At 45.2% G+C, this 24,705-nt stretch overlaps 1 protein-coding gene across 1 annotated transcript in view; it reads left to right on the top strand.

The window, feature by feature from the left end:
- LOC140206805 (NACHT, LRR and PYD domains-containing protein 3-like) overlaps positions 1-24,110 on the top strand; it is a 41,855-nt gene extending 17,745 nt beyond the window's left edge. Inside the window, exons 4-12 of the mRNA XM_072275038.1 lie at positions 3,713-4,000; positions 4,555-4,727; positions 11,768-11,939; positions 12,038-12,103; positions 19,197-20,964; positions 22,146-22,232; positions 22,382-22,552; positions 22,712-22,879; positions 23,041-24,110. Coding sequence (XP_072131139.1) covers positions 3,713-4,000; positions 4,555-4,727; positions 11,768-11,939; positions 12,038-12,103; positions 19,197-20,964; positions 22,146-22,232; positions 22,382-22,552; positions 22,712-22,879; positions 23,041-23,128 — 2,981 coding nt within the window. The 3' untranslated portion in view covers positions 23,129-24,110. The remainder of the gene's footprint in view (positions 1-3,712; positions 4,001-4,554; positions 4,728-11,767; positions 11,940-12,037; positions 12,104-19,196; positions 20,965-22,145; positions 22,233-22,381; positions 22,553-22,711; positions 22,880-23,040) is intronic.
- Positions 24,111-24,705: the final 595 nt, after the last annotated feature.

Here is a 24,705-nt window from a genome sequence, read left to right as displayed (position 1 = left end):
AAAATTTTCATCGAGCAGTGTCATTGATCTCACGGGTAAAGCGGCTTTGTGTAATCGATCTATCCAACAGTTCCAGCGCAGGGACCTGACACTAGTAATGGTCGAATGACTCCACTCACCATGCAAAGCTTCGCCTGAGTGAAAGGAGCCGGAGAACCTGAATCAACAGGTTGAGAGTTAAACACAAACAGGAATGTGACAACTGTTTTTTGTTACGTGAAAGTCCAGGTTCACGGTTTGTTGCTCATCAGAGCCTGTTCAGAGGTAAAAGACATCGCCAACTTTCATTTATAAAATTCAGAGGCAGGTTGTAAGAACACTTCCGGGACTTCAGAGATTGTGTGATAATACAGCATTTCAGGTTTTGTCGGGGAAGCTATCAACTTCCTCCTCGCTGCGCAAAGTAGATGAGGGGAATTTTTAAACTCTGTTTTCTGTAGCCGAGCCGAGAGCATTGCCAGCCTTGGAAATGGCTGAGGATCATGTGACACTTCATTTTAGATAATCCTGGGGTCTCTTCAGTGCATCACTGTCTGGTATGGAGGGGCTACTGCACAGGATCGAAAGAAGCTGCAGAAGGTTGTAAATCTCGTCAGCCCCATCTTGGGTACTAGCCTACCAATTACCCAGGACATCTTCAGGGAGAGGTGCATCAGAAAGGCAGCGTCCATTATTAAGGACCTCCAGCATCCAGGGCATGTCCTTTTCTCACTGTTACCATCAGAAAGCACGTACAGAAGCCTGAAGGCACATACTCAGAGATTCAGGAACTGCTTTTTTCCCTCTGCCATCCGATTCCTAAATGGACGTTGAACCTTTGGACACTACCTTACTTTATTTTTTAATATATAGTCTTTCTGTTTTTGCACGTTTTTTAAAAAAAAAATCTGTTCAGTATACGTAATTTGTTTACTTGTTTGTTTATTATTATTATATTTTCCCCTGCTAGATTGTGTATTTCATTGAACTGCTGCTGCTTCCGTAGGAGGTGTCCTGATACTGTGTAGTGCCCCGGCACTAAGCCTTGATCCCAAACGTGGTACTGGCTCTGTATTCCGTGTACGGGTCCCGGCCCTACGTCCTGTTCCCAAGGAGGTGTCCTGGCTCTGTGTTCCGTGTTCCTGTACTCACGTCCAAGGCTCTGTGTTCCCATACTCAAGTCCGAGGCTCCGTGCTGCTGCACTCAAGTTGAAGTCCAGGCGCCCTGTTCCAGCCCTGCCCAAGTCTGAGATACATGTCCTCATCCAGTCCATGTGCCTCGCCCAGGCCAGCAGTTCCTCGCCCAGCCCGGTGCTGGAGATTCCTCGTCCCGTACTGGAGTACCTCATCCTGTCCTTGCCAAGATCCTAGTCCCGAGTCCTTGCCAAGGTCCTAGTCCCGGGTCCTTGCCAAGATCCTACTCCCGAGTCCTTGTCAAGATCCTAGTGCCGAGTCCTTGCCAAGATCCTAGTCCCGAGTCCTTGCCAAGATCCTAGTCCCGAGTCCTTACCAAGATCCTAGTCCCGATTCCTTGCCAAGATCCTAGTCCCGAGTCCTGGCCAAGATCCTAGTCCCGAGTCCTTGCCAAAATCCTAGTCCCGAGTCCTGGCCACGATCCTAGTCCCGAGTCCCGGCCAAGATCCTAGTCCCGAGTCCTTGCCAAAATCCTAGTCCCGAGTCCTTGCCAAAATCCTTGTCCCGAGTCCTTACCAAGATCCTAGTCCCGGGTCCTTGACACAATCCTAGTCCCGAGTCCTTGCCAAGATCCTAGTCCCGAGTCCTTGTCAAGATCCTAGTCCCGGGTCCTTGCCAAGATCCTAGTCCGGAGTCCTTGCCAAGATCCCAGTCCCGAGTCCTTGCCAAGATCCTAGTCCCGAGTCCTTGCCAAGATCCTAGTCCCGAGTCCTAGCCAAGATCCTAGTCCCGAGTCCTTGCCAAGATCCTAGTCCGGAGTCCTTGCCAAGATCCTAGTCCGGAGTCCTTGCCAAAATCCTAGTGCCGAGTCCTTGCCAAGATCCTAGTCCTGAGTCCTTGCCAAAATCCTAGTCCCGAGTCCTTGCCAAGATCCTAGTCCTGAGTCCTAGCCTAGACCCGGGTTCCGGTTCCGAGTCAAGACCCAGGTTCGAGTCCCAACCAAGACCCAGGTTCCGGGTCCTTGTCCAGACTCTGGTTCCGGAGTTCTGAGTTCCTAGTCCAGTCTCCTTGTTCCTAGTTCCACGTCCGGGTCCCGTGTTTCTAGCCTAGGCCCTGAATCCTAGTCTCGTTCAGGGCCTGTGTCCATCTCCAGCGTCCTTTCTTCCCGATTTCCCTTGCTTTCTGGATAATCTTCGTCCTGCTCCTTGTACTTCAGTGGCTGTTTCTTGCTTTTTTGGCCGCTACCATCACCCTCCTGACTTCAGATTCTGTTTTAATACCCCAGTCCATGTCTGGTCTGTGGCCAAATGGTGAACGTGAATTCTCAATACTTCCCTCTTCAGATGATATGCTACTTGAATTTAAATTACCTGTATCTCTGATGCGAAATCCGCTTTAACCAATGACCAACTGTCTCTGTCTCTGGTAGGCATTGTCATTGTGCTCAACTCTGTATTCCAGGTGGAGTAAAACAGATATTACAGTGTGGAAACGGGTCCTTTGGCTCAACTAATTCATGCTGTTCTAAATGTCTCTGAGCTTGCCCGATTTCCCAGCAGCTTTTCCCAAATTTCCCTTGCAGACTTCTTCTATCCTTTTTCCCGCCCACATCTTCACAACTTTGTAATTTTGTTTGTGTTTAAAGCCTCCTCTGGCTGCATGTAATTTATACCCATCAGCCGCCACGTGAAAAAAATAAATGTCCTTTCGGTCTTTTTTAAATTTCTGCCCTCGAGTCTCAGACTCCCCTAACCTAGGAAACAGACTATGACCATCTACCTTATCTGCATTCCTGATTATTTTATGTAGGTGTGTAAGGTTACCCTTCAAGCTCACATGATCCAGGACAAATTTTACCCGAACCATGTAACACAAAAAACAAACAGCCCCATCCAGTAACGTACTTGTCAATCTCCTCTACACTCTTCCCAGCTGAATCACATCCATTTTGTAGATTAGCAACTGTAAGTGCACATAAAGCTCTCTAAGGGAGACTTTACGTTTAGCTACTAGAACTGCATGCAAGACTCTCCTTTTGCCAATGACTTGTATAGTTGTTACCTGACGATTATCATCCGGGAGACGGGATGGACCCAGGGAACTAGGCATCAATGGCTTCAAGGTTATGGTCAGTCTGTACCCCAGGGGACTGGACATTTTTCGTCTCAAGTCAATGGTCAGTCTGTGACCCAGGGGACAAGACAGTGTGTGACAAAACAAACGCAGATCGTGTGATCTGGAGGATCGGACCATGAGTAATCCAGTGGCTTGTCTGTGAGTGACACAGGTGACTGGACAGTTTATGATCCAGGGAAATTTATGTTTGTGCAAATAATCCCAGTGATAATTCCCGGTATCACCTGAGGCCGTTCCATTAATAACAGCTGGGTATCAGTGTGTTCAGCTAACGCGTAGTCGGGGATTATTATTACTGTGGCTTATCGGGATGGTCCCCTAGCAGGACGTGTGATTCACATTCACCAGCACAGTCTCACTCCAAATCTGGTGAGATAGAGTCTCGGCTCCATTGCGGACACCCATTGTGAATCCTTCTTCGAGTACAAATCACTCTAAACCTGCTATTCATCATTTATTTCAGGTGGGAGGTTAAATCGGGTTCGGACAGTACTCAAGAGGTTCCTACCATTGAAGTTATTGGGGGAAGATGATCGGGACACGGGAAGCAAGGTACCAAAGCAGGGTCGGATTGAGAGCAATGTCCCAATAGAATGTGGTCCGGCCGCAGCGGAAGTGGAGCAAATTCAGCCCAGAGACAGTGACGTCAGGAACACTGATCGGGACCCTGGAACCGGTACAAGTGAGGCGACTGCCTGTCAGCTCGGAGGCTCATTGAACACGGAATTGTCAAGTCCCCAACAAGGGGCAGGTGAGTGAAATATAACCATGATGTGTTCACAAAATGTGACAGGGAGGAGGGAAAATGTGAGGCCTTGTTGGAGGGTTGGTCAGAGAAGAGGGGGAATGTGTGGGTTTGTGTCAAGTGGTTTAGTGAGACACGGGTTAACCCACTGCAGGAAATGTAATACCTACTCTGAGGATTTTCTGGATGTATATTGGAGGAAATGCGGCTGTCCGGGGTATGAATTAAATGACTTGCATTCGCCAAGATGGAGACAGCATCTCTGGGAAAAGAGCATCATTGACAGCCTCAGCAGGTATCGCCCAGCCTAATTTTAAATAACTGGATTGTGTTGGCTGGAGGTGGGTCAGTTTTCCAGCAAAGTTGCCCTTCTGGTGATGTGATGCCCAAAACATTGTTGGATAGGTTTTAAGGTCAGTGTTGGAAATTGGTACAAAATCCGTGTTTGTTGCTGAAGACGGCTGAATATTGAGTTTCAAGACATTATTGATTTGCTGAGTGCTGTGAGAGCCGAGGAGATAAGGAATATTTGAGTTCATGTCTACGTTCTCATTTTATAGTCACAGAGCCAGAGTTTGCAATCTCTGACCTCCTGGCGCAGGGGGGTGAATATCAACTGTACCAACTGACAAAGTTCTACAGGGACAGACTGGAACAAGCGATTGAAGAAAAGGTTGAAAGGCTCGGTTGGATGTTGACAAAGGAGGGACATTTCAGTCGAGAAGAAAATGAGGTGAGTGTATTTCTTGTATTGTCACCGAACTGCTGGTATCTGAGAGAAAAGTGATCAATATTAATCTCCTGCACATTCTAGGAATTCTACGTGACAACAGAGACTTTGATCTCTGACTGTCTCCAGCAGATCTGGTTTCAGCTGTTAAGGCGGGGAGCACTGGGAAGTGCAGAATCAGCGTCACCTTTTCCTCTCACACCTGCTGTATTTATCAGTGTGTTAGAAGTGCAGTAGTTCATATCTGGACTGTTGAAAAGGCATTCAGTCCAAACTTAATTTTGCATCTTATCAGGACCGTCGGTCAAGTTCACCTCAGATCATTAATTCAGTGTGAAAATTAAACTGTCAGATTGTAAATTGGGCCAACTGGCTTCGCTGCGGTACTTGAGGGAGGGAAAACTGCTAACCACAGCTGGTCTGGTCTCCAGCTGAGATCCCGAAAAATGACTGGCTGAGGTCATAGTCATAAAAAGTTAGAGCACATAAACAGGCCCTTTGGCCCATCTATTCCTTGCCGGACTACTGAAACTGCCTATTCCCATTGACCTGCACCGGGCCATGACGCTTTATCATTCATCTATCTATCCAGTCTTCTCTGAACTGCTTGTACAACTTGCGCTGTAAATTCGTTCCACACTCTCGCCACCCTCTGAGTGAAGAAGTTTCCCCTCATGTGCCCCTTGAACTTTTCACCTTTCATCTTTTACTGCTGACCTCTTGTTGTAGTGAGGCATAAAGTCCTAACCTGTTCAATCTTTTCTTATAACTCCGGTCCTTCAGTCCCGGCAAAATCGCTGTAAATTTTCTCGGTACTCTTTCAAACTTCTTTACATCTATCATATAAGTAGGTGATCAGAACTGCACACAATACTCACAATTAGGCCTCAGAAATGTCCTATGCACGTTCAACATCATATCTCACCTTCTGTAGTCGAGATTTTCATTAATGAAGGCTAGTGTGCCAAATACTTTCTTTCCGATTATCTACCTTTGCTGCCATTTTAAAAGAATTATGGACCTGTATTCCCAGATCGTTTTTTTTTTCTACTACACTCCTCTGTGTCCTACTAGTTACTGTATAAGATCGACCCTTCCAAATTGCAACACGTCACACTTGTCTGCATTAAATTGCATCGATCATTTTCAGCCCATTTCTCAGCTGGTTTAGACACCACTGCAAGCTTTGGTAGTCTTCCTCACTCTCCACTACACTAACCCACTCTGGGTGTCATCCGCAAATTTGCTGATCCAATTAACCACACTTTCATTCAAATCATTGATAACGATGACAAACAACAACATAACCAGCACCGATCCCTGTGGCACCGCACGAGTTACAAATTCCCAGTCAGGGATTCAACAGTCTATATCCACTCTGTCTTCTTCCAAAAAGCCAATGTCAAATCCAATTTACCATTTTAAGTTGAATGCTGAACAACTGAACTTTATTGACCACCCTCCTTGGCGGTACCTTGCCAAATGTTGTGCTAAAGTCCATAGAGACAACACCCACTCCTTCGATTCATCAACTTTACCTTCCTGTAAAAACTTTAAGATTGGTTAGACATGAACTATCACGCACAAAGCTGATACCTTATGACCCCAAAAATCAATAGGTGTCCTGAAAGAGCATACATATATATATCAGACGAACGTTTTGGTAAGCTATTTTACACTATTAGCTAGTCTACCTTCATATTTCATGTTTCCTCTACTTAGGGATTTTTAGTTGCTTTATGCTGGTTAGTAAAAGCTTCCCAGGCCTCCAGCTTTCCACGATATTTTGCTATATTCTATGCCCTTTCCTTTGCTGTTGTGCTGGCATTGACTTCCTCATCAGCCACGGTTGATCATCTTCCCTTTGGTATAAATTTCCATCTTTGGGATTATCTACCTCTACCTGCACCTTCCGAATCTCTCCCAGAATCTTCATCCATTTCTGCTTTGCTGTTGCCTCTGCTAGTGTCCTCTTCCAATTTATTTTTGCCCAGCTCCTCTCTCATGCCTCTGTAGTTCCTTTATTCCACAATAATACGGATACAGCTACCTTTCACCTTCTCCCTCTCAAACTGCAGTGTGGGTTCTGCTGTTTTCTGATCACTGCCTCGTAAGCGTTTATTTACCTTAAGTTCCCCAATCAAATCTGGTGCAATACACAACAACGAATCCAGATACGCCTTTCCTATAGTGGGCTGAAACATAAGCTTCTGTCAAAAGCCATCTCTTAGGTACTCTATAAATTCCCTCACTTGGGATTCAGCACTGACCTGATTTTGCAAAGCTTCCTATATATTGAAATTTCCCATGACTATTTTAATATTGAGCACTTTACATGCCTCTTCTCTCTCCCACTGGAATTTGTAGCCCACATCCTGGTGACTGTTCCATCAGGGTCATTTTTCCTATGCAGTTTCTTAACATCTGCATCGTTCAATCAGATGTCACCTCTTTATAAGGACTTTTTATTTTTCTATGACAACAGAGTCAACCCAACCCTTTCACCCACCTGCCTATCCTTTCGATTAAATATTTATCCTTGGATGTAAGCACCCAAATATGATCTTCTTTCAGCCACGATTCAGTGATGACCACCATCATTTTTTTTTCGCTCTCTCGCTCTCCCCTCTCTTCCTTTCTTGTTGTCACATCTTTTTGATGTAATGTTGCTCATTAGAAATATAGAAAACCTACAGCTCGATGCAGGCCCTCCGGCCGACAGGTTGTGCCGAACATGTCCCTACCTTAGAAGTTACTAGCCTTACCCATAGCCCTCTATATTTCCAAGCTCCATGTACCTATCCAAAAGTCTCTTAAAAGACCCTATCGTATCCGCCTTTACCACCGTTGCCGGCAGCCCATTCCACGCTCACTCATCCCTCTGAGTAAAAACCTTACCCCTGATATCTCATCTGTACCTCTCCCCAGCACCTTAAACCTGTGTCCTCCTGTGGTAACCATTTCTCCCCTGGGAAAAGCCTCTGACTATCCACACGATCAATGCCTCTCATCGTCTTATACACCTGTATCAGGTCACCTCTCATCCTCAGTCGCTCCAAGGAGAAAAGCCCGCGTTCCATCAATCTATTCTCATAAGGCATGCTCGCCAATTCAGGCTACATCCTTGCAAATTTCCTCTGCACCCTTTCTATAACTTCCACATCGTTCCTGTAGTGAGGCGACCAGGAATGAGCACAGTACTGCAAGTGGGGTCTGACCAGGGTCGTATATAGCTGCAACATTACCTCTCGGTTCCTAAAATCAATTCCAGGATTAATGAAGGCCTATAGACCGAATATCTTCTTAACCACAGCGTCAACCTGCGCAGCTGTCTTTGAGCGTCCAGTGGATTCGGACCCCCAGATCCCTCTGATCTTGCACACTGCCAAAAGTCTTACCATTAATACTATATTCTGCCATCATATTTGACCTATCAAAATTAAACACTTCACACTTACCTGGGTTGAACTCCAACTGCCACTACTCAGCCCAGTTTTGCATCCTATCAATGTCTGGCTGTAACCCCTGACAGCCCTCCACAGTATCCACAGCTCCAATCTTTCTGTCATCAGCAAACTTAATAACCCATCCCTCCACTTCCTCATCCAGGTCATTTATAAAAATCATGAAGAGTAAGGGTCCCAGAAGAGATCCCTGAGGCACTCCGCTGGTCGCAGACCAGCATGAAGAATATGCCCCATTTACAACCACTCTTTGCCTTCTGTGGGCAAGCCAGTTCTGGATCCACAAAGCAATGTCCTCTTGGATCCCATGCCTCCTTCCTTGCTCAAAAAGCCTTGCATGGGGTACCTTATAAATGCCTTGCTGAAAGCCATACACACTACATCTACTGCTCTTCCTTCAACAATGTGTTTAGACACATCCTTCATAAATTCAATCAGGCTCGAAAGGCACGACCTGCCCTTGACAAAGCCTTGCTGACAATTCCTAAACATATTGTACCTCTTCAAATGTTCATAAATCCTCCCTCTCGGGATCTTCGCCATCAACATACCAACCATTGAAGTAAGACTCACTGGACTGTAATTTCCTGGGCTACCTCTTCTCCCTTTCTTGAATAAAGGAACAACATCCGCAGCCCTCCAATCCGCCGGAAACTCTCCCGTCCCCATTGCCGATTCAAATATCATCGCCAGAGGCTCATAAATCTCCTCCCTCTCCTCCCACAGTAGCCTACGGTACATCTCATCCGGTTCCAGCGACTTATCCAACTTGATGCTTTCCAAAAGCTCCAGAACATCCTCTTTCTTAATATCTACTTGCTCAAGCTTTTTAGTCTGCTGCAAGTCATCACGACAATCACCAAGATCTTTTTCCATCGTGAATACTGAAGTAAAGTATTCATTAAATACATCTGCTATTTCCTCCGGTTCCATACATACTTTCCTACTGTTACACTTGGTAGGTCCTATTCTTTCACGTCTTATCCTCTTGTTCTTCACATACTTGTAGAATACCTTGGGGGTTTCCTTAATCCTGCCCGCCAAAGCCTTCTCGTAGCCCCTTCTGGATCTCCTAATTTCCCTTATAAGCTCCTTCCAGGTAGCCTTATAATCTTCTAGATCCCTAACATTACTTAACTCTCTGGACCTTTTGTAAACTTTTCTTTTCTTTTTGACTAGATTTATTACAGCCTTTGTACCCTTCCATAAGTTCCCTGTCTCATTAGAACGTAACTATGCAGAACTCCACACAAATATCCCCTGAATATTTGACACATTCTTCCATACCTTTCCTTGAGAACATCTGTTCCGAATTTAAGCTACCAATTTCTTGCCTGATAGCCTCATAATTCACCTAAATCCGATTAAACGCTTTTCTAACCTATCTGTTTCTATCTCTTGTCAATGCTATGTTAAAGGTGATAAAATTATGATCACTATCTCCAAAATTCTCTCCCACTGTGAGATCTGACACCTGACCAGGTTTATTTCCCAATACCAAATTAAGTACAGCCTCTCCTCTTGTAGAGTTATCTACATATTGTGACGAGAACCTTTCCTGAATACACCTAACAAACACCACCCCATCTAAATCCCTTGTTCCAGGGAGATGCCAATCGATATTTGGGAAATTAAAATTTCCCATCACGACAACTCTGTTATTATTGCAAGTTTCCAGGATCTGTTTCCCTATCTGCTCCTCGATATCCCTGTTACTATTGGGCGGCCTATAAAAAATACCCAGTAGAGTTATTGACCCCTTCCTGGTCCTAACCTCCACCCGCTGAGACTCCGTAGACAATCCCTCCATGACGTCCACCTTTTCTGAAGCCGTGACACTATCTCTGATTAACAGTGCCACGCCCCACCTCTTTTGCCTCCTTCCCTGTCCTTTCTGAAACATCTAAAACCCGGCACTTGAAGCAACCATTCCTGTCTCTGAGCTATCCAAGTCTCTGTAATGGACACCATATCATATCCCCAAGTACTGATCCACGCTTTACGCTCATCCGCTTTGTTCATAATACTCCTTGCGTTAAAATAGACACATCTCAAACCGTCCATCTGAGCGCGTCTCTTCTCTATCACCTGCCTATCCTCCTTCACACACTGTCTTCAAGCTTTCTCTATTTGTCAGCAAACCGTTTATTCCCCAGTCTCTTCAGTTCTGTTCCCACCCCCCAACAATTCTAGTTTCAACTCTCCTCAGTAACCTTAACAACCTCTCCGCAAGGATATTAGTCCCCCTGTGATTCAAGTGCAACCCGTTCTTTTTGTGCAGGTCACACCTGCCCCAAAAGATGTCCCAATGATCCAGAAATCTGAATCCTTACCATCTGCTCCAATCTCTCAGCCACGCATTTATCCTCTACCTCATTCTCTTCTTGTATTCACTGTCACGTGGCACAGGCAGTAATCCCCAGATCACTACGGTTGAGGTCCTGCTTCTCAACTTCCTTCCTAACTCCTTATAATCTGTTTTCAGGACCTCTTCCCTTTTCCTACCTATGCCATTGGTACCAATATGTACCACGGCTTCTGGCTGTTCGCCCTCCCACTGCAGGATATCTTGGACGCGATCTGAAACATCCAGGACACTGGCACCTAGGGGGCAGACTACCATCCCAGTTTGTTTCCTGAGTCCAGAGAGTCGCCTGTCTGACCCCCAAACTATAGAGTTCCCTATCACTACTGCGTTCCTTTTCCTTTCCCTACCCTGCTGAGCCACTGGGCCAGACTCTGTGCCAGAGGCACGGCCACTGTTGCTTCTCCCAGGTAGGCTGTTCTCAAACAGGAGAACTTATTATCAGGGGGTACAGCCACAGGGGTACTATCTGGTACCTGACTCTTTCCCTTCCTTCGCCTGACTGTGCCCCACTTCCCTGTCCCCCGTGTGAACACCTGCCTATAACCCCGTTCTATCACCTCCTCGCTTTCCCTGACCAGACGAAGATCATCGAGCTGCATCTCCAGTTCCCTAACTCGGTCCCTTAGGAGCTGCAGCTCGACACACCGGGTGCAGATATGGCCGTCCGGGAGGCTGGGAGACACCAGAACCTCCCACATATGTCCCCTTCCCGCAATTAACCAAGTAGACCTACCTCTGTTCGTTACCTCCTCAGCCCGTTTGAGCCAAAGCACTATCACTCTGCCACCTCTCACTCCGCTGTCCGCTGGATATGGCGGTCTTCTTTTTAATTTTTTTTTCACTCTACGTGCTGACGTCAGGCGCCTGCGCAGTCTTGCCACTCTTTTACTCCGAGTAGTAAAACTGCCTCGCTCCGGAAATCCTTAGCCTTTCACCCTTAGCCTTCTTGCTCCCAATTGATGGAGAAGTAAATTAATCACGTTGAATATACTGTAGGGTATCACTAAATCCTTATTCTTTCACAATTTTGATGAAGAATTTCCTTCAGTTACTGTTTCTCTGTTAATGGCTGAACCCGGGGAGTATGAGGCAGCGGCCCAGTAAGTGCATCTGTTCAGAAGCTACTGGGGCCATGAACAGATATTTTCCTGCACATTCTCCATGTCTGTCTGTCTGCTCTACAATAAATTCACTGTTTTTTTCTTTTATAGAAAGTCACTGAACTGACAGAGAAGGGACACCGCACAGAGAGTTCCAGACTATTCCTCAGTCTGGTGATGGGCAAAGGCTCCCAGGCCCGGCGGGCGATGTGGGAATCCTTTGTGACCTGGAGGACTGAGTTACCAAAGTTGGACAGAATACTGAGGGAAACACAGGAGCTCGGTACGTAAAAAACACGCACTGAACACAAAGGCATATTGAAATAAATTGTTCTAATTATTTTAGCTCTGTTTTCATGGACTTTTGTTTTATTTAAACAGGTCCTGATAGAGAGAAGTACATGAACATTGCCCAAGGGTTATCTGAGTTACCCACTCAATTGATAGGTGAGTGCTGAATGCACAGTTCAAACTACATCTCAAATGTCAGGCTGTGACTTGACAGAATCTCGGAATTAAAATTCACCATTAATCTTTTGGTGATCTCTGCAATTCCAGTAACAATTCAGAGAATCTCTCGTTGCAGCCTGAATATTCTAAAATGTATTTTTTCTATTAATCCAGCTGTTGGTTCTGCAGAAGCCTTCACTCCAGGTCCAAATGCTCTGGGAATGCCCACACAACCCAAGGAGTCTCCTGATACTCTGTATCGTGCAGTGCAGGCGACTTCTCTATTTTCAGACCTTTCAGATACCGAAGCATCTTCTCCTTCGCAATGGCACTAGAAACTCAAATCTGTCCGGTGATGCTCTTTACATTTTGTAATATTCTCGCGACTTCCACATTTTTTTTTTCCTGACATTTTCCTTTTCACCCGTTACTGCATCTACATCATTTTTCAGCGGTCCGGTATCGACCCTCTCAATTGCTTTTACTCTTTATATATCTGGAACAGAAGGGAAAAAAAACGCTTCAGTATCCTCTTTCTATATTATTCTTGCATTTCCTGCATAGCCACGTGTGTCTAGGAGCATCTATGACATCGTTGCCTCCGACATGACCTAGACGGTAAATTTCAGGCACTACCCTGTGGAAAAAAAAAAACAAACAAACTACCCATAAGTGCTGTAAATGCACCCCATCTCATCTTAACCAAATTTCCTCTGGTACAAGACATGGGTCCTGTGTGGGAAAACAAACAAACAAACAAACAAAATACAGGCTGTCTACCCAATCCCTTATCTCTCAAACTTTTACACCTCTGTCCGATCTCTGTTCTAACGCTAGAGTAAACAAACTAGGTTTATCAAACCTCTACTTGTCTCACATGCCACGAAATCCAGGCAACATCCTGATGAACCTGTTCAGCAGTTCCTCTCTACACCATTACCCTGCCTTCTTCCAGCAAACGGTGATGCTCTTCCTAATCAGGAACGTATTAACCTCCATTTTCATTATACCCAACGACTTGTCCTCCTCAGCCGTCTCTGAAAATAATTTCACAGATTCACCATACGTCAGCGAAAGAAATTTCTCCCAATGTGTGGGTCCCCGCCAGCCAGGACAATTCACCACGGTTCCCAAACATGTTAATTTTCTGTATAAGCCTCTCGTGTTGGGCGTTGTCAAACATCCTGCTGATATCCAAGTAGACAATATCCATGTGTAACTTCATCCATCACTTTTGTCACCTCCTGGAAGATCTCAATCAAGTTAGCAAAACTCGACTTCCCCCAGCCAAAGCCTTGCTCTTGAACCGTAACCCACCTCAAACATTCTTTCTTTCATACTCCTGTGGAGCAGTAGATAAAAAAGGCTGAATGTTTGTAAGACCAGCCTCAAGGGCAGCTTTAATTCTGCATTTATAAGGTTGCTGAATGGTCACCTACTATGTTATTATTCGCTCTTAATAATAATATGACATCTTTATATATAAAATTGTAACACTGTGTATCTCGTAACTAATAACCACTCACTTAGATAACCGCAATATACTTACAGAAGAGCAGAAAGATACTGTTTGGGTATGAACGGATTTAAGGAACAACTGATAATAGATTGTGTAATTCTATATCAAGCACTGGGGAACGCAGTGCTCTTTCAGCGTTATATTGTCTATTAAAAATCATTTGATTTTCTCCCTTGCATGGTTAAGAGAAATTCGTAATATCTATAAAATGCATCGAATACTTGTGAAATTTCCACAAGATTTGATAAAGCATTTGTGTACAATAATCGCCCTATTAACAACCACAGCGGAACAACCACCGTTATCAAAATAAATGTGGGGATTTTCTAGAGCGACTCACTAAGCTCACTATGGTTTTATCTAGCTTTAAACCCGCTCTCTATTTTTTCAGAAAAACAAATTTAAAAAAAACAAACAAACATGCGAGTTATACCTTGAGACAGCTATACAGGGATGATTTGAAATTAGTTGCTCTTGCATGAATAAATCTAAAACAAATAATGCAAATAATGGAACTAATTTCCAAAGAGTTGCACATGAAACTTAGACCAGAAAAGTACAGAACATTGAACATAAAGAAAGGTGCAGTAGAGTTAGTAGAATATAAAGCGGAGCATGAGGTTACAGTACAACCGATAGGTGAATATGAAACATATAAGAAAATGGATGAGTGTGTGATAAAGGAAAATCTTCCAACAAAAGTTAATTCAAGGTTGAAGAAAATCTGAATTAACCTCAAACCTAAAGAAATACTAAATTTACATCAAGGTGTAAGAATATCTGCCAAACAGAGCTGAGAAGTAAAAATAGAATAGACACTGAGCACTCACTATGTACATATTGACGTACTCTTTTTGGTGTAGTATCTTGGTCTGAAACGGATCTGAAAGATTTGTAAAGAAAAATGAGAACTCAAATTAAAAAAAAAATAGAAAGCACTATGTTTACTCGAGCACACTTAGATTAACATGGACTAGGACAGTATGAGGAAGAGGAACAGCAGATATAAAAATGTACAGAACAGTCAGATAAACTTCTCAGAATCAGGTTTAATATCACCAACATATATTATGAAATTAGTTGCAATGCGGCAGCACCACAATGCAATAAACATAATAGAGACCAAAAAAAAAAAAAGAATTATAGTAAAGTGTGTGTGGTGCCTATCTCTGGGTGTATGTGTATGGATGGCTGGTTCTTTACTTGTGAAGAGTAAGAGGTAACAAGATGGCACATCATTAAAATTAGTTCAACAATGTCCTGCGGCCTCTGTCACAAGCCGGCTGCTGACATTCGTTGACTTTGATATTTTCCTGCTGCTTAAAATGGTCTTTGTATCTCTTGCCAAGAGAGAGTTCTCCGTAGAGTACTGATTTCAGTAACCTGGAGTTGTCCCTGCCCGACACTTGTTGAATGCCTTGGGATTTTCCTTAATCCTTTCCACCAAGGCCTTCTCATGGCCCCTTGTGGCAGTCCTAATTTCATTTTTAAACTCCTTCCTGCAAGCCTTGTAATCTTCTAGATTCCTATCATTTCCTAGATTTTTTTTGATCCTTTCGTAGGCTCGTCTTTTCTTCTTGACTAGATTTACAACAGCCTTTGTATACCTTGTACATCTTGTACCTTATCATCTTTTCCATGTTTCATTGGAACATACCTACTCAGAACTCCACGCAAGTATCCCCTGAACATTTGCCACATTTCTTCCGTACGTTTCCCTGGCAACATCTGTTTCCAGTTTATGCTTCCAAGTTCCTGCCTGATAGCCCCGTATTTCCTCTTATTCCATTTAAACGTTTCCTTAACTTGTCTGTTTCTATCGCTCTCCAATACTATGGTGCAGAAGATAGAATTCTGCTCACTGGGAGATCTGACACCTGACCAGGTTCACGTCCCAATACCAGATCAAGTACAGCCTCTCCTCTTGTAGTCTGATCTACGTATTGTGTCAAGAAACCTTCCTGAACACACCTACCAAACTCTACACCATCTAAACCCCTCACTCTAAGGAGATGCCAATCAATATTTGAGAAATTAAAATCTCTCACCACAACAACCCTGTCACTATTACTCCTTTCCAGAATCTGTCTCCCTCTCTGCTCCTTGATGTTCCTGTTACTATTGGGTTGTCTATATATATATAAAAACACAGCCGGTAGAGTTGTTGACCCCTTCCTATTCTTAACTTACACTCACAAAGACTCGATAGACAACCTCTCCATGACTTCCTCCTTTTCTGTAGCCATGACACTATCTTTTATCAACAGCGCCACCTCCCCCGCCCCCTCCCCCCCCCCCACTCCCTGACCTTTCAGAAACATCTAAAGCCTGGCACTTTAAGTAGCCATTCCTACCCCTACACCATCCAAGTCTCTGTAATGGCCACAACATCAAAACCCCAAGTGCTGATCCACGCTCTAAGCTCATTCGCTTTATTCATGATACTCCTCGCATTAAAATAGACAGATCTCAATCCATAGGACTGAGCGCGTCCCTTCCCTATCACCTGCCTATCCTCCCTTTCGCACTGTCTCCAAGCTTTCTCTATTTGTGAGCCAGCCTCCCTTTCCTCCCTCACTTCAGTTCGATTCCCACCCCCGCCCCCCAGCAACATTCACAAAAATCTTGCTTAAACTACAACTGATGAAAGACACCATACCTTACCATAAATACAAGCCTGCTCCACTTTTAGTATTAGAGTCCTACACATCCAACTGTGGCCAATCCACTGTTACAGGTAGGACAATACACAATAACTCTCTGGCTGTAATTTTACAGAATAAACAAGCAAAAACAACGTTTTAAAATAGCTATAGCCATTCCAAACACACATAACTGACAGAGATCAATTCATGAAAAACATCAGAAATATGCCGAATTTAAGGGAAATTGAAAGAATGTGGAACGTGAACAAAATGTACATTGTCCCGATAGTAATATCCACAACTGGTCTCATCCCAAAACCACTGTACATTAGTACAATTAGCTCCACCCATGTAAATCTTCCGAAAGTCACAATAGTATACACCACGACAGGAGTCTGAAGTTGCCTATCAATTGAGAAATGTTTGTGCTTGGATATGGCCGTACCTCAGGATTTAACAGTTTGAACTGTGAAAGGATAGAAATAATAAGTTCTTTATAAAGCACCTAATTCGGACGATGTTGTTCAATCTGGGATACAGTGGAAATTAGAAAATAAAAGATAAAATAATGGCAGTGTTAAGAAAGGTTCAATTAATTAAAAAAAGTTTTGCGCGTGTGTTTAAAAGTAACAACTGGAGTCTGCATCCCTTACAGTCTCAGTCTCCCTAGTTATAACTGTGTCGAAGACTTTTCACCAGTACTGTAGTGTTAGGTGCTGAACTCCACAGTTTAGGGCAACAGTTCAAAAAAAAAACCTAACCTGCCAATGATTTCGGCAACTGCAACACTGTTTCCCTCTAATATGCTGTTCTCTTTTACCTTGTACGACTTCATTGTACCGGTGTGATTAAATTATCCGTTTGGATCGCATGCAGAAAGGTTTTCCATTGTACCGCGGTACGCGTGACAATAATAAACCAATTTACCGATTTATCGTTGTCAATAATACAGAGCCCCTTGGTTGCTAAGATTTTATACTGGCGTTGGTCGTGGGGATACGTTGGTGGAAGCATCTCTTCCGACAGGAGAAGGGCACAGGCGAGTGATTGGCGACTTAAAACCGGTCGCTTCGGGCAGATGGGACTCGACTCGTCGGCCATGACCGGCCGCTCATCCAAAAGAAGGAAAATTCTGATCTCAACCCTCCGCTGCTTTGCAACTTTACCCTCATTGGGAAGACTTTGGGAGTAAACCCTGTCACGTACACAGTGATGGGTTAAAGAGCCAGCAGAAATACAAAACACTTTGGAGTCCAGTATTGCTATTAACCAATAATATTTGTTAGTAACTACGCAATACAGTAATATAAATGCAGATAAATCAAACAGGTTTGCAATGATTATATACATGTGGAAATATAAGAAAACCATGCTTCTTTAAGTCTAGGGGTAAATAGATAGTCTTACGATAATGAGTAAAATTCAGTTCAGTTCGTGGTAGTGAGTTGAGTAGTGCTGGAGAGAGAGAGAGGGAGAGATTTGAATCTTCAGGTGAGCTGACGCCGTCGATCTTCCCGTTGTCCTCCGAAATCCTTTAAAAGTCACCGACTGTGACAACAACAAAGGGGACCGCTGTTCTCTGGTGGAGCTATCAACCCATGCGAGGGTTGGACACACAAATAACTCCCCTCCGGTCACACCTTCTCTGCACTACGAGAACCACTCATCGATCCGCCTGATCAATACCCCAAAACCCACTTTTTCGGTGGGCACAACAAAGCTCATTGTGTCCAAAATCATGTGTTTCAGGCCTATCATCTGACCTTCTATTTATCTCACCGTACTGAGTACCAACTGTCTCTCAAATAACTCCTCCCTTCTCTCGTCAAACAGGCACTGTCCTTGGAGAAAGTATAAATTACCTGTGAGCAGTCTTCATCTCCCTCTCCCTCTCCCTCTCTCTCTCTCTCCCTCCCTCTCTCTTGCAAACAAGGTGTTTAAGGTGTTTGTGTTAAATAACTCTCTCTGTCTTTTTTCAAAAGCACAGTTCGTAGGGGTAATCGAGCACAGTTTATAAGGGTAATTCAGGACCCCGTCACAACCCAATGGGAAAAGCCTGGAGCTGGAGCAACGCAGACTGGCAACGCCAGCGCTTCTGGTTCCAAACCGTATCGGTCTCTGCCGTTTCTTTGGGTTCATCAGATGCATGGAGAGATGGAGCTAGCTACATGGGCAGCAGTTTTCTCTCCATATCGTAGTGTCCTGGCTTGCGTATCTAGTCAGCGGGACCCAACATCCATGGTCAACTCTGACAGACATAAGACCCATAATACAGCGCCCCACACCCGCACTGCCAGACTGATCAGTAGCATTTGCCAAGACTGCACCCCCTCTCCCAGAAACATGACTTAAATCACTCAGACGCTTGTGGTCCCTCTCACTCACAGAGATACCGTCTTTCACCGCTCCTCCATCTCTAAAACTGAAAACTACCCATTTTCGTTCTTATCATTCCAATGCGTTATCGATACAAAACTTCACGCATATTCCCCTCCTATTTTCATGCAAGAGCAGTGGACACCTGTAACTACCCAGCGTGCAGATTTGCCAAAATGCACAGTGTCCTGCTCTCCATATTTCCACACCAGATGAATATTAACAACGCCTGTTAATGATACAAGTAGTGTTCTAAATATAGTGAAATGTTGTTTTGATGGAAGTGCAGTCAGGATTGCAATAGTATACCAGGGGAATGCTCACCTTCACAAGTAATCAGTACCAGATTATGAGGATTGGACATTTTCTGGGACATTCATCGCTGTAAATTCAGGTGCCTGTGAACAAAATGTTACTTTCTGTCCTAATATCCAGGGAGTCTTGAATTAATTCATGTAATCTTAAACACTGAATGTTGAAATGCATTTATACAGTTCCTTGTCAGATGAGCCATTTAACATTTTGACAATGTTCTCTGTTCCCATGGAAGATGTTCAGCAGAAACACAAGGAGACTCTGCGGACACAAAATGAAACATTGAGAGTGAACACGATCCTGATGACTGAGAAGGTGAAGGTTTTCCAGCTGGTTGATCGATACGCTGAGCTCACGGTCATTTCTACTCTTCGAGATCGGAGACTGGTGGAGCATGAGCTGCTAGCAAGAGGCAGAGACCACGAGGAGTGGAGAGAGAAACATCTCCGCGGAGAGCTGGAGAAAATCCGCATTGATCATCTGTTTCAGAGCAGTTACTCATATAGTTCCTGGGAAAGAATCAAAAGGTTCTTCACACGATCATCTTCGGGAAGTTCGGCTGTCGTGGCCGGAGTCCCGGGGATCGGGAAAACAACAATGGTACAAAAGTTTGTTTATGACTGGGCCACGGGGAAAATATACCAACAATTCCAGTTTGTCTTCAGTTTCAAATTCCGGGATTTAAACTCCATTAACTGTAGAATAAACCTGAGGGAACTGATTCTGGATCAATATCCTTACTTTGGGAATTTCCTGAGAGAGGTCTGGAAGAACCCAGAGGGATTGTTGTTTATATTCGATGGTTTGGATGAATTCAAGCACAGAATCGATTTTGCTGACGGTCGGAGAGACACAGAACTAAAGCACCAGTGCCCAGATCCCAAGTGGTGGTGTGAAGTGTCTGACATAGTGTACAGTTTAATCCAGCACAAGCTGCTCTCAGGGTGTTCAGTGCTGGTGACCACCCGACCCACTGCCTTAGATTTATTGGAAAAGGCGGAGATCAGTGTCTGTGCTGAAATCCTGGGATTTGTTGGTGAGGAACGGAAGGATTATTTCTATAGGCATTTTGAAGATCAGACGGTGGCAGCAGCTGTTTTCAAACACGTGAAGGAGAACGAGATCCTGTACACCATGAGCTACAACCCCTCCTACTGCTGGATCCTCGCTCTGGCACTGGGCCCCTTCTTCACACAAAGAGACAGGGACCCCCAGCGAGTTCCCAAAACTATAACCCAATTATATTCCTACTATACTTACAACATCTTAAAAAACCACGGCCGTGATATTGAGAATCTCCGTGATGTGTTACTCAGGGTTGGTCAGATGGCCTTCACAGGGCTGTCCCAGAAAAAGATCGTCTTTACAGATGGCGATTTGATCAGCTACAATCTGCAGCCTTCGCAGTTCCTGTCCGGGCTCCTGATGGAGCTTTTGGAGAGAGAGAATTCTGCCCGGTGTGTGGTGTACACATTCCCACACCTCACCATCCAAGAGTTTGTAGCTGCAGTCGCACAATTCCTGACTATACATCCCAGGAAAATCCGGAACTTCCTCACTGAGGCCCACAACACGACAGATGGGCGATTTGAAGTATTTCTCCGTTTTGTTGCTGGTCTCTCCTCCCCAATGACAGCTCGGGGCCTGGAGGAGTTTCTGGGTCCATTTGCTAATGAAAGAACCTGCCGGGTGATTGACTGGGTGAAGGAGGAGATTGAACGTCAGATTAGAAACACAGAGACTGAAATTGGTAAAAAGAGCCTCCTGAACACATTGCACTACCTGTTTGAGTCTCAGAATCGTGGACTGGCTCGGACTGCACTGGGATCTGTGGAGACACTTTCATTCCGCGGGATGACGTTGACCCCGATTGACTGCGCGGTCCTGTCTCATGCTATCGGACTCTGTGATACAATAAAACAGCTCAAACTGGAGTACTGCCATATTCAGTGTGAAGGAATCCAGCGGCTGGGACCCGGGCTACACAAGTGCCAAGATTTGAGGTATTTTTTTTTTGTTGTTTTTTTTAACTTTTACTCTGAACAGCGAAACTGTTCCATTGTCTTGTTTCAATGTAAGGGAATTTGTGTAAAACTCTGGTAAATCAGATTGTGAAGAATTGTGAAAAATGCTCAGGAGATTGGTCGGTATTCCTCAAGGACGAGAGGGTTCTGGGATTCCTTGTAAAGGGACGTTGGAGACGTCATCAGATCAGTGAACAATGGCCACTGGTTTAATAGCAGTGAATCACAGGAATGGTCGTGATTCTCGCTGCCAGTGGCACGTCCATTGACAATGTTCCTTCTCACTGTCTCTGACACCCAGACCGACACTGACTGCAGCAGGTGGGTCAGAGATTCACACCCCCTTACCGGTGAGGGACAAGAGACCGTCAGCAGACTGTCCGAGTCAGTGGGAGAGCATTTCTTCTGTGAGATTCCCTCTCCCTTCCCTTCGCTGTGCCTTGCGATTTCCATCAGTCCACCTGTGTGACTGTGCTCACTACCAGATACCCACACCTCATGGGCGCATCTCTTTTCTCCGGTTTGTGGGCCTCTAATTAGACACACCCGTCCGTGCAATCTATTTCTGCCTCCTGGTCTTGTGGGTTCACCTTTTCCATTGGCTATCCTCATCATGGATCTCTCTTCCTCCTGATTGCATCGCTTCACCTTATTCTACTTCCTCCTATGGAATCTCTTTCCATTCCCCTACATCCTTTGGGACCTCCCTTCCACATACACCTTCGTACTGTGGGATCTCCCTTCCACATCCCCTTTCCTCTTGTCTGATCTCTCTTCCCCATCCCCCTGTCTCCTGTTGGATCTCTCTTCCTCATCCCACTCCCCGCTTTGAGGATCCCTTCCACCATTTCAATCGACATTTTCTCCTTCCTGCCGAACTTTCTCCCGCCCTTCTGACCCTCTCAAGTCACCAACACTTTTCTAACCATCGTGGAATGAGACAGAATTTGGTGATTTTTCTGTGTCACACCTATGGACTACATTACTGACGTTCGGTGAATACTCTGGAGCAGGGCAGTGAGGGACCTTGATAGTGATGGGAACTCCGACCAGTGATTTACTGAAGGGTTTAATGTTTCCTGAAATATCCGAGTGAAAGAAATTTCATGAGACCCACGATTTGAATCGCATTGTTCATCAATTTGTCTGTTTGCGTTTAGACTTGGGGATAATAAACTGGGAGATTCAGGAGTGCAAGTGGTGGCTGCGGCTCTCAGAAACCAGGAGTGTAAAGTACTGACACTGTGGTAAGTACCAGGCTGTGGGAGATTGTCTTTACAGTCACTGGGTGTCTGACACTGAACAATAATGTGATCATTAATTGTGCTACTGATAAACACTGGGGATTTTTATCTCCTGTTTCTATATCCTTCGCCCCACTCTCTCACATCTCCAGGCTGGACTACGTTGGTCTCACAGATTCTGGTGCCGAACATCTCGCCTCCGCTCTCAGTACAAACCAATCACTGGTGGAGCTGAACCTGAGTGGTAATGAACTGGGAGATTCTGGAGTGAAACCGGTGTCCGTGGCTCTGAGGAACCCGGAGTGTGAAATACAGAAACTGTGGTAAGTACCAGACTGAGAGATTGTGTTTACAGTCATTGGGTGTCTGAGACCAAATATTAATGTGATCAGTAATTGTATTACTGATAAACTCTGGGGATTTGTACCGTCTCCTGTCTCTCTGCGTCCTTTACTCTTACTCTTTCTCTCGTTCATCTCCAGGCTCTACAGTGTCGGGCTCACAGATTCTGGTGCCGAGGATCTCGCGTCCGATCTCAGTACAAAACGATCAATGGAGGTGCTGAGCTTGGCATCAAACTCGCTCACAGACCTATTTGTCCCCGCTCTCCGTCGCCTCGTACTGAACCTCCCGCATCTGGAATGGATCCGGTGAGTGTTTGTGTTAATGTTCAATGTGATAAAATATCAGCGGACTCACGGGTTTTCTGGTGATATTTATCTGTGTGTGTTGTTGAAAATTAACCCTAGTTCCCTGTTACGACACTATAGTGTAATCCATTTATTTCAGTTTTTTCCTCCATCTGTTTCAGCCTAGCGGGGAATCAGTTTAGTGAGACAGGGAAAATGGAACTGGAGTCTCTGACGGAACTCCGACCCGGACTGAAAGTGGAGCTGTGAACGTCTGCATGTGTGAACATCCCCGCCCGCGGGATAGGGGTATTTTGACCAATTTCCTTCCCTCCTTCAATGCGCGCCCTCCTCTTTAATTTCCAACGGATCTAATGGACCCTGGTCCTGGGCGAGCCCTCTGTGTCGTCAGAGTTGGCCCCGCAGTGACGTATTCCGCCTTACGTCAAGTGTCGCTGCCTTCCAGCGTTCGTCCGTGTTGAGAGCTCCGCCAAGTGTGACCCCGGGAAATTACACAGACAGGAAGACTCCGTGGGTGGGGCTCAGTTCCCAGGGTGGGGTTATCCCGGGAGAGGATGCTTTTGTTCACTTTGAGTTGAGGACGGTGCATTCGGCAGTCTGGCCGATATAATGATGTTAAATTGACAAATCCCTCGGCAGTGACACTGGTCTGCAGCGATCTCGGACACTACCCTGAGATGTGATTTTATAAACATAGGCTCTACGATGCAGAGTGTCGCTGAGAAACGGGACTGATTATTCAACCTGTCACTCGTTGTCTGCGGTCAGTTAATTGTGTGTGACTGTGGTAGAGGTTGCAGCCCCTGTCTAAGTATCTGACGAGGCTGCTGCTCAGGTTCGGGCTGCATTTCAGCCCCGCGCTTCTCATATACGGGCACCCAATACAGAACAGGGCGGGTCGCAAGGAGGATCTCCTGGTAGGATTGTTCCTGGGCCGGGCCAAAATGGTTATTCACGGATCCAGACGGCGGTACGTGGAGGGCTGTGCCCGTCCGAATGGTTGTCCCCCTTCCGAGGATGCGTTCGTGCCCAGCTGTCCTCGGAGAGGGAGCATGCGTCGCAATAGGTACATTGGGGGATTTCCGGGAGCGCTGGGCCCCACAGGGAATCGACTGTTTAATAGACGCTAGTAGCCATTTTTTTTTTAAACTGAGTGTACTCACAGTATTGTAAAATATGAGTGGTTGTACCTTGTGTATTTGTTGTGCAAATAAACTTTTATAGTTTTGTAAATAAAACGGTGAGCAGTTTACTAATTCCCGAATGCCACGCACTGTTTAATTTACATTTGTCATGATGAACTGTATAGACCGCTGTAACGCCTCGTCCATGCAGACAAAATCGAATGAAGAGATTAGAAGCACCGATAAAATATCTGGCGCTAGTCCACTGAAGTCCCGAAGAGGGAGGAATGCGAGTGGAACACCGACATTAAACACGTGGTGAATCACTATCACGTCGCACACTCCCAGCGTCAGATACGGACTGAAGCTCCCTCCGTACCGTCCCATCACACATTACCAGGGTCAGACACAGCGAATCCCCTACACACCGTCCAATCAAAAAAAAAAAAAAAAAATCTCGGGTCAGACACAGTGTTAGTACACAATCCGAATCAACTCACCAGTTATCAGACACAGAGCGAACCTCCCTCGGCACCGTCCCATCACAAAACTTTGTGATCAGACACAAAGTGCAGCTCCCTACGCACCGTCCTTACACACAAAACCAGGGTCACGGTTTCATCACAGACTACCACAGTCAAATTCAGAGAGAAGCTCCCTCCGACAAAGCAAGTCCGTCAGTGACTTCTCCGGATAAAAGTG

The sequence above is a fragment of the Mobula birostris genome, chromosome 13 (assembly GCF_030028105.1).
Source record: "Mobula birostris isolate sMobBir1 chromosome 13, sMobBir1.hap1, whole genome shotgun sequence".
Lineage (NCBI taxonomy): Eukaryota > Metazoa > Chordata > Chondrichthyes > Myliobatiformes > Myliobatidae > Mobula > Mobula birostris.
This window is presented reverse-complemented; position numbering and strand designations above follow the sequence as displayed.